A 10,294-nucleotide genomic window follows, 5' to 3' on the forward strand; every position below is an offset into this window, starting at 1 on the left:
TGTGCTCACCTGCACCCCAGCCCGCACGGCCGTAAAAGCCTCCCTGGTTTCAGCCTCGAGGGTTCCCCTTTGCACAAGCCCGCTCCCCTTTCTTGTGCCTCTCCGCCTCCGCAGGCTTGGACAAGGTCCAGACTTGTCCCTGTCACCCCTCCCGGGATCACCATCCCGGGATCACCACCCAGTCCTCGCCAGCATCTCTGGTATTTCCTCAGCTCTCTGAGCACAAAGCTTAGGTAGAACCATTTTTTAATAAGCACGGTAAAATTAAGAATTTAACCACAACGTATGACAAGAATTATAGGCTTTAAAAAATACAACCAATTTTTTTTTTTTTTTTTTTTTTGTATTTCAAAAATATCTGAACCCAAATAAATAATTTTTTTTTTTTTTTTTTTTAAAAGTACATTTCTCAGACTAGTCATTTGGTGTTAACATCTGATAAACTCTTGTGCAGTAACACTTACAGCACGACACTAAGACATGCTTCTTGGATTTCTCCCGGTCCCACTCGCTCTAACTACTGACGCAAGCATTCGGCACGCACAGGCACACACACGGAACTCGACATGCAGTAAGAGGATACAGTGCTTGAAAATGAGAATTCATCACGGCCTCCTCGCGGCCCTCGGGGGCAGCTCCCAAGCCCAGCCCCATCCCCGTGCCGGCAGCGAGGCGGCCAGCGGGACTGGGTACCCTGTGTTTCTGCCTTCCAGTTAAAAAAGCATCTCGGGGACCAGTGTGCAGTGGGCTTGTGACCCCTCCGATAGCGGGGTACAGGCTGTTGCTCTGACGTCGTGCTACCGGGGCGCCGTGCGGAGCAGGCACTCTCCTCCAGCCCGGGCAGCTCACCCAATTTCCCATCGTAACTCATGCCAGGAGCCTTTTCAAAGCGCTGCTACAAGCCCCGCGTCCTCCCCAGCTCTCCAAAACGCTGAATCCGCAGCATGGGCAGTCGCCCACCACCTGACCGGGGGCTCAGAGGCCCCCCCCACACTCCATGGAGACCAAAAAAACTGGCCTGGGGGCCCAAAGCCATCAGCTCTCCCCCCTCAAGCGCCTCTCCCACCCCTTACAAAACGGTGAATATTGCTAGAGTATAGGCAGTACTTCCCCAGTCAAGGCAAGGCAGCTTTGGAGCTGCTTGGAAGTGATTGCTACTGGATGAAAGTAAATCCGAGCACTATTCTCTGAGAAATGAAACCTGTGTAGGGTTAATATCGCCTACTCCTATGGCTGACCCTCCTCGGGGTGGGATCTGAAAGCCTCGGGCTGGCGTAGAGCAGAGCAGAGCAGGGGCCGGCAGCCAGAGCCTCCCAACACAGGAAAGCGGAGGAGGAAGAAAAGGGAGCGCTGCCCTCCCGGCCAGGAGGAGGAAGAAAAGAGAGCGCTGCCCTCCCGGCCAGGAGGAGGAAGAAAAGGGAGCGCTGCCCTCCCGGCCAGGAGGAGGAAGAAAAGGGAGCGCTGCCCTCCCGGCCAGGCAGCCGGGGGAGACCTTTGCTCTGATGAATTCTCGGTCAGGCTTAAAGCCTCCCGGCCCTGGCAGCCAGCAGAGAGAGGCGGGAGGGAGCCCGAGCCGGCCGTGCGGGAGGCATGCTGGCAGCACTCACGGAAGCAGGCGACGGCCAAGCGCAGCACCGCTGGCTCCGGCAGCTGGAGGGTGGGCGCGGGAGGGCTGGTGAGTGTGGCGCTGCGGCTGCGAGGAACCTGCCCTGCTGGTGGCGGGAGGACGGCTGGACGGCGGCGCGAGTCGACGAACACACGTGCCAAGACGCGGGGCGGGAGCTGTTAGTGCGAAGATCGTAACTCGTTAGAAGTCTGCTAATATCGGGAACTATGAGGTAACACAGTGAAGATGAGGAAAAAGTCTTTAAAGTGCCGATATAGGGATCCTTACTGTACAGGAGCGGAAGGTCAGACAGAGAAATTACTGAGCAATGAGGAATTCAGCTCCCGAACCACCAGCTGCACTCGGACTCCCCTCAATTTCTGCCGCCGTTACGTGCACCACGAGCAGTGAGGGCAAGCTGGGCTCCGGCTGCACTGCGGTGCCCCAGCCCGACGTCACTCCCCCTGTCCCAGAGCCCCAAGTCACCCTGCCGTGAGCCAGTTCTGGAGGACAAGCGCCCCAAGGTGTGTTTCCCCACAGCTCCTGCTTAAGAACCGAGCGGCAGATAGCGCAGAGCTCCCGTTTTGGAAACGGGGCGAGGTCCCAGCAAAGCCCCCAGGGCATCTTCCCAAATCAGAGCTGCTCCGTGGGGGAGAGATGAAGCAGGTCAGGCAGGTGGTAGTGCAAGTATTGCTCAACACAGCCTTGAGTATCAGATACTACAGGTTGGATAGAGGGAGCGACGAGAAGCGAGTTATTTATCCATTTCTGAGCGCAGCTGAACACCACAGGTCGAGACCTCTGTGACTAAGAGAGCAGCCAACACTCATCACCGAGCCCGCTCCGCCGCTCCGCGCTGTCAGCCTGGAGGAAGACGTGAGTGAGTCAGCAGGGAAAATTCATCCCTCCCTCCTCAAACCCAAACAGCATCAGGTCGTTTTCCAGCAGGGAACAAAACTCCGGTGCTGAGCGCTTCTTCAGCGTGTCAGGCAGGACGCAGGCAGCTTCGCTCTGCCCGGTGCCACCTGCACTGCCTCGTTTACCGAGGTGCCTCTTCCCCCCGGGGGGGAATCTCGCCTCAGCTTTAGCGTAGAAGCCGTTTGGGCGCACGCGGACCGACGAGGGGACGCCTCGAGTCACTCCAGAGAGCAGGCGCCGTCGACGGCCGCGGGTCGTTCCGCGGCAGGCCCAGCTCACGTGGGACGGGAGGGCACAGCCAGGGAAGGAAAAGGCCTTTAAACACACGTTAAAGGCGTGTGGCCCCGCGCACAGGCACACCGCTCAGCGAAGGCGACACCACGCTGCGACCTAAAAACACCATCACAAGCAACCCCCGACCTCGGAAATCCCTCTGGAGAGTACCACGAGTGTAAGTTGTCCGGCTGAGCCGGCCTGGCTGTCAGCCAACCCGGAACACCGACATTTAAATCAGCCTTTCTGCCCCGGGGGGTTTCAACCTCCCGCCCTGCCCCAGAGAGCCCTTTCCAGGGGAAGAGAAAGAGGCGGCGGCGGCAGAACCGAAAGATGCTGGTGCCGGATGACAGCCCCCACCCCCAGGAACCTCCTTGCCTTCGGGAGGGGGTGGGTTTCAGAGCAGTGAGGTTCTCACAGCAAGTTTCAGGGGGGTCTGAACCAACCCCTCCCTACACAGAAACCACCCCAGGCACGGAAGGAACATCACATTCACCTCCAGCGCTGCCTCACGTCATCACAATAAACAAATGTTTAAAAGAAAAACTCCCAAAGAACGGAGCAGCTCATCGAGTACAATCTCAGCTGTTCTCACCCCACAACCAGAAGAGCGCTAAAAAAGAAATAAAACCCAGACTGACTTTCCCAGCAAGGCTTTTCTTGCTCCGAAGTACCACAGGGGCTGCCACTGCCCCGTGGCACCGTACGGAGCAGAGCGCAGCCCGGGACCGGTGGCTGAGGAGCAGCAGCTCCTACGAGACTCCAGAGGGAAGCGCTCTGCCTGGGCACAAAGCTTTTGGCACGGACAGGAGCAACCCAGGAGCGTCACCACGCCGGCGGCACAACCTTTATGGCACAGGCAGGGGTGCAGAAGCTTCGAAAGGAAAGTCCTTGGCAGCGAGGCTCGGAGAGCAGCGGCTCTGCCCCGTCCAGAGCTGCCCAGGAGAGGTTGTCGAGACACAACCACGGCTCGGCCCGAAGCAGCACGCAGCGACGCTGCCCCTGCTTTGGCAAAGCGCAAAAGTCAGCTCCCTGACAAATCAAAAAAAAGCAAAAAAAAAGGGAAAAAATAAAAAGAAGCTATTCCAGAGACAACGTGGAACCCAGTACATTCACCCCCGACCTCTCCTGAGCCTGAGACTCGCAGCAGCCAGGCAGACTGCTCTACCAGCCTGCTGCCTCGCGGCGTAGCTTCAGCTGAATTGCACTGCTCGTTTTCCCCCAGCAGAAAAAAGCACCTAAAAATGAGCCCCCTCCCCACGCTGTTCAGTTCCCCTCTCTCCTTAAAAGGCCGCCCTCGACCTCACGCTTTGAGGATTCCCAGTCTCCCTCCCCCCCTTCCCAGAGGTCGCCCAGCAAATAGGATGTGACAAATGAACAAGGCACGGTGCTCTACATTCACAGCAGCGGGCGCCTCGGTGCTCAGCGGCGTGACGGAGTCCTTCCACGTGCCAGATTTCAACAAAGGGGAGAGAAACCAGCAAACGCTTTCTGGAGAGAAGCACGTTTGCCTCCACTGTACCCCCACCCACCCAGTCCTGGGCAGCCCCAGGAAACTCAGAAAAACGCAGGAAGAGACCCACCATCCACCGCTGCGGCGCACAGACGGGTAACTGCAAGCTGCCACCCCGCCAGGGAGCTTCTGAGCTACACTCAGGTGAGACACCGGTGGATTAAAAACCTTCAAGTGGCCTTTACCTCCCCCCTCTGGTCTCTGCCCTGGCTCTACAGAAGGGACCGACAGCTTTTAGGGGCTCTGGCAGAAGCGTGGGAGCTCTGCGTTATTTTGGGGGCTGCACACTAGTAAGTATTGATCCCCAAGACAGCCCCCACTTCTCTCTCCACACTCTAATTCCCCCCAGGATGCTGCCACGATAGGCTTTAAACGTCTACAGCGCCCCTTCTAACGTTTAAAGAGTGCCCAGTGGTTTACGGGATGGAACATCCACGTTCTTGGCGACAGGGAACCACACAGAAATCCCATCCCTCGGACACGGGTTTCTGGGGAGCAGAGACACTTGCAAACCCATCGGCTTCTTCGCCCCTTCCTGGCGGGTGAGAGCTGCTGCAGCCAGCGTCAATGTCAAGCACGGATGAGCTTCGTCGGACTCCGAGCACGCAGGCGGACAGCCCGCGCCAGGCTAGATTTTGTACAAAAAGCTGGGGACATAGTCAAATCTGAGCAGAGGGTTCACCCTCTGGCCGGGTTCCTGAACGTACTGCAGCTTCAGCAGCTCAGCTAAATACTGCACGATTTTGAGATCTTCGTTGGCAAGGCCCAGCTGAAGCTTCAGAAAGTTCACCCTGCGATTCGCAACGGATTCCTCCGGTTCCCTTTCGCTGATAGGAAGGTGCAAGTGGTGGCAGAAGGTGAAGAGGAAGGCTTTTGAACACAGCTGGGTGAGGATGCTTTGGACGTGCATATAGTAGGTGCTCCCTCGCTTGATCTGCGTGCGGTGATCCGCCAGCCGGGCCACCAAGGTGCCTTTGTACAGCGGGCAGCGGAGAGTCTTGCTGTCAGCGTCCAGAATGCTGATGTAGCGGCTGTAGCGGCTCAGGGCGTGCAGGACGTTCACCCCAGCCGGCGACACCATCCTGCAACAGCGAGGAGAGAGGTCAGGGCTGGAGGGGACCCGAGGGTTAAGCAGCAGACTGCGGCCCTGCCCCCGGAATTGCGCGGATTTTCTGGTACAAGAGCCTCTGTCTGGCGCGGAAGAGAACGGCCAAATGGTCTCTCCAGCCTGGTGGGATCTCAAAGAAACCTCGAGCCCCTGGATCGCCACGCGCACCGATCGGCACGGGGGGGTGTGCCGCTTCACACCGCGCTTCGGGGCCGCTTCCTCCCTTAGCGACACCGAGAGGGAGCGATGGGATCCCTCCGGTGAACAGCAGCAAACCTGGGTAGCTTCTGGATGGGACAAGGAGCCAGAAACCCCAAGAGCTCCACTTCCCCCCCTCTCATATGGCTGTTTTGGGACGGAGCTGCTCTGACGTGGTTGAAGCCCTGAGCAGAGCCAAACCTTCTGCCCTGCCTTTAAAAAAGGGAACCATCCCTAAACCAGAATATTCCCTGGCTGAGCCTGGGCGTTTTTCACTCAGGTGCAAACCCACAGCCCGTTCACATTATCCAACAAGCCTAAACGAATGTTCTTTAAATGCAAATGACAAACCCACGCCACCTCTACCTCCTGCTCCTCAGTTTTGTGTGGTTAAAGCCACCTGGCTGAGACCCAGCTCCCAGCCCCAAACCTTGGAGCCCCAACCGCTGGCGTAAGGGCTGCCCCGTGCCCGGGCAGCGTCTGCCCTCAGGAGACGCAGGGCGCTGACCGGAATCATTAATTGAGCCTCTCAGTTCCTTCCCAAAGCCCTTGTACAAATGGTTTGCTGAGAGCACCCACGTTAAACTCAACACTTCATTAACATTCCACGGAGGAGAGCGTAAATGACTGACACACGTTACAAGCAGTTCTTGGAAAAAAAAAAAAAAAAAAGAAAAGAAAAAAATTAATTACTTTTGTTTATAAAAATTGCATCGAACATTGAGCAACGAGTAAACACTCAGGGCTTTTAAAAACCTCGCTGACAGACAGAGAAGGCTGGGAGCAGCTGTCGGCAGAGCCCAGAGATGATGGTAAACTCCCAGCCCAGGATAATTTTGTCCCCCCGCAAGCCCCAGCGTCGCAATACTCGGCAGCCCAGAAAGCAGATTCCTGTATTTTCCTGCTCACGCTGCTCAGAAACACTCTGCCAGGAGCTGTCCCAGCCTGGCTCTGAGCAATGGGCTGCTGCTCTGACTCACGTTTTCCACACCAGCAACGACCATTCCCTGCCATACCTGCCCCCGAAGCGCCAGAACGCATCCTGGCCACGCACAAAGAAAATCCTTTTCATACCGGCCACAAAAGCAGGGCCAAAATTTTGAGAGCTGAGCAATCGCTGTTTGCTCCTATGAACTCCAAAGCCACGTTTCAGAAGGGGGGGGTGGGGGGGGGTGGGGGAAGGGGTGTTTGCTCCTGGGATCATCCTCACCCTCAGCAGAAGTTTCCTTGGCATCCGAGCTGCAATTCCAACGCCGCGGCCCACACGGCTCCGCGCACCTTTTTTTTTTTTCCCTGCGCTAAGGCTGGTTATAAATAAGTCCCTGCCCATCTGCACCCCCTCGAAGAGCCCAGCGGCTCCGCAGGCTCCACGCCCCCCCCCTTCCCCACAGCCCCCCGCCAGCACACCCTGGCCAACGCGGCCCAAGGTGTGGGGGGATGTTCCCATGGCTGACCCCCCCAAGCTCATCGACGGCGCGTCAGCTCTTCATGAGGGTCCACAAGGAAAGACCCTCCCCGTCTCCAAGCAGCTGTTTCAAAACCAAAACGCCAGCTCGGAATGCCAGAAGGGGTTTGGGGGAGGACGAGGGGGATGCAGAGCCCACAAGGCGACTCCAGGAGCAGCCGGTTATCAGACCACCCAGGAAACCAGCAGGACTCGTGTCTCTGTCTCACGCTTTGCCAGGTGAAGACCCAAACCAGAAGGAAACCTCCTGGCCAAACCACCAGTACAAACCAGTGCCCAGCAGATGTTTTAAATATTAAGTCTCAAGTCAGGCTGGAGATAAAGCCAAATCCACCCCCCCCTTCCACAAGCAGAAATTCACGGCAGCTGCGCGAGCGATCAGACAGAGACCTCCCCTGCGCCCCCGTCGCCCTCTGAAAGAAAAATCTGGAAGTTTTTCCTCGTACCCCTCAACACCCACAAAGCAAACAGCCCCTCGGATTTACCTCTGCAGCCCGATCAGCTTCCACTTCTGGAAATCCACGAGGTGCAGAGGGGAGGTGACCCAGTGCTTCACGGGCTTGGCGTCCACGCCGCAGCTCGGCACGAAGATGGAGAGCGCCGTCACGAGCTTCTTGACGATCGCCTCCTCTTCCCCCAGCACGACCAGGGTCCTCCCGCTGAGCAGGGAGTAGATGGCGGGGTGAGCGAAGGGATACTGCCTGATGAACCGCAGCGCGCTCTGGCCGGCCTTTTTTTTGTGCCTTTCGCTCGCCTGGCAGGCGGGGTGAGCGGGGGAAGGGGTCCTGTCGGAGCCCGTGGAGGCGGCGCTGCTGATGTAGCTCGTGGAGTCCGAGCACTCGTCCAGGCTGCTCTTACTGACCTCCCTGCTGCCCGTCAGGTAGCGAGAATCAAGCTCGTAGGGAAGGAGCCCCCCCGAAATGCCGTCGGGGGAGGGGAACCCCCCGCGTAGCCCCTGCTCAGCCTGCCGGGATGGCTGCGGGGGGATCCTGACCACCCCGTCCTCGTCGCAGGGCTTCTGCCCCAGGTCTGGCAGAGGCTCGAGGAAGCTGGGACTCTCCTTCCCGATACAACAGGTGGAATCAACCTGCACTAAGTTCTCCTGCTTTGAAACGTCTTCCTGCTCGTCGGGGTTTAGTTTGGGGGTGAAACGAAGGCCTCCCTCTTCATCGTCGGCGTACGGCTCCTCGTTAATGGCACTTGGGTAGCTCGCTTTGAAATCCTCCGGGATGAGCGCCTCGGAGGGACACGTGCTGAGAACCTCGATGCTGTCCTCGCTGACGGTCCTCCGGCTGCCCACCTTGCTCCTGCCCGCCTGGGGGCTGGGGCTGACGGGCAGGCTGGCCTGGCTCTCCGATTTGGGCAAGCCGGAGGCCGACTTCTCCGTTCCAAGCACCTCGATGCTCTCCCCGCTGCTGATGCTGCCTTTAAGATCCGCATCGAGATAGTCCAGGTTGTCCTGGTGCTCGAAGGGGACGGACTCGGCTGTTTTGGGGTCTTGGGTGTCCTCGATTTCCTGCTCCATCTTGATGGGCACACACTCCACGCTGGACTTGTAGGATCCCAGGCTGATGACCACTTTAGGAGCGGGGGACTCCTCCAAACACTTTCTATCGATGGCATCTTGGCTGAGCCCCTGGCAGCCACCGTACTGGTTTTCGGGTGGCTTTTCATCCAGAAAAGACACATCCTCGAAGAGGAAGTTCGTGACGCTCTGCTGCTTCAGGAGCGCCCTGCTGATCTGCTCGGTCAGGAGGTAGCACACGTCACCCCTGAAAGTCCTCTCGATCTGATGCAACTGGTCAAGGGTTTGGGTGAAAAAATAAATATCGCAGAGTTCCTCCAGCGTCTTCAGCTTCTTGTCGAAGCACTTGGCAGACTTGGCCTTGATGAGCTTGGGGGTGTAGGAGGGCGCGTGGGCGTAAAGGCGCGTTTCGCCGGGCTCAGCCAGGTCGGAGGGAGGCAGGTCCTGATCGCAGCCCGCCTCGGCCTGATCCAGCGCACCCTCCGGCTCGTAGGGGTGGAAGTCGGATTCCTTCAGCTTCCTGTAGGGATACGACCTGATCTGCTTCAGCAGATCTTGGTGCTCGATGATAGACTTCTCCACGCTGGCCAGCTCGTTGGCCTTCTCGATGGCTTGCGTGGTGTAATACCCTTTGTCGTTGGCTTTCTTCTGTATCTCGGTTTCGTTGTGCAGGACAGTCCTGGTGTAGTCGAGATCTTTCAGTTTCTTTTCCAGTTCATTAGCAAAAGCTTTCCTGTTCCCCGTCTTGAGGCATTCGGAGGCTTTGGAGAACTCAGCGGAGAGTTCCTGGAACTGCTGCATGATTTTGTGCTCGTCGGCAGAAATGTACGCCATGCAGAAGGGCCTCACGAAACCCCTGGCTTCGAGGTCGTACAGAGTCAAGTGGTGGACGTAGGCGAAGGCCCCTTCCTTCGAGTCCCCCAGCACCACCTTGGAATCCTCCACGAAGTTCAGCTTCGGGTAGGCAGAGCCGGGAGGGTGCCCCACGAAGGAAGCCTGGTAATCCACAGACATGATCCGAAGGGAAAAATAATTGAGATCGAAAGTGCCCGACACTTTGGCATCATCGGGGATGGTCAGCAGGGGCTGAGGCCCCACTTGCTCCGAGAACTCGGAGATGAGGATGAAGTCCCGGGTGAACTTGGAGCCGGCGACCTTGGCCCAGGGGTTGGCGCCGTGGCTGGCGAAGGGGAAGAGCGGCACCGAGTACTCCTCGGGCAGGGGCGGCTCGCTGTACAGCTCATCCTCCAGCTCCTCCTCTCTGGTAAAAGCCACCACGTCAGGGGCGCTGATCATATTTCCCGCAGGAGGGGACCGACATGGAGCAGCGAGGGCCCCCCCTCCCTCCCCGCTCCCCTCCGCCACCGCCGGGCCCTGCGGGAGGCCCCGCCGCAGCCCCGGCCCCGGCCCCGGCCCGTCCGCAGCCGGGCCCCCGCCGCAGCCCCTTCTCCCGCCGCCGCCTCCTCACGCCTCCTCCGCCATGGCCGGGAACCGCCGGCCCCGCTGCCTCCCCGGGCCCCGCTCAGCCGCCTGCCCTCACGGACACCGCAGCCCCGCAGCCATCTTGCGGTCACATGACGCCGTGACCTCTCACCCCGCCACCCGGAAGTGAAGCCGCCATCCGGCCGCCCTCCCGTGCGGTTTGTTTGGGTTGTTTTTTCTTTTAAATCGCCGCCGTCCCTTGGCGT

At 58.5% G+C, this 10,294-nt stretch overlaps 1 protein-coding gene across 1 annotated transcript; it reads right to left on the reverse strand.

The window, feature by feature from the left end:
- Positions 1 to 4,425: 4,425 nt before the first annotated feature.
- Positions 4,426 to 9,902, reverse strand: SMCR8 (SMCR8-C9orf72 complex subunit). The gene is made up of 2 exons (XM_086472954.1): positions 7,567 to 9,902; positions 4,426 to 5,392 (listed from the first exon to the last, which is right to left on the reverse strand). Exons 1-2 carry the CDS (start codon positions 9,900 to 9,902, stop codon positions 4,939 to 4,941), a joined length of 2,790 nt encoding a protein of 929 aa, XP_086329080.1. The 3' UTR covers positions 4,426 to 4,938.
- Between the last annotated feature and the right edge of the window lie 392 nt (positions 9,903 to 10,294).

Source organism: Leptosomus discolor, chromosome 14 (assembly GCF_034619465.1).
Source record: "Leptosomus discolor isolate bLepDis1 chromosome 14, bLepDis1.hap2, whole genome shotgun sequence".
Taxonomy (NCBI): Eukaryota; Metazoa; Chordata; class Aves; order Leptosomiformes; family Leptosomidae; genus Leptosomus; species Leptosomus discolor.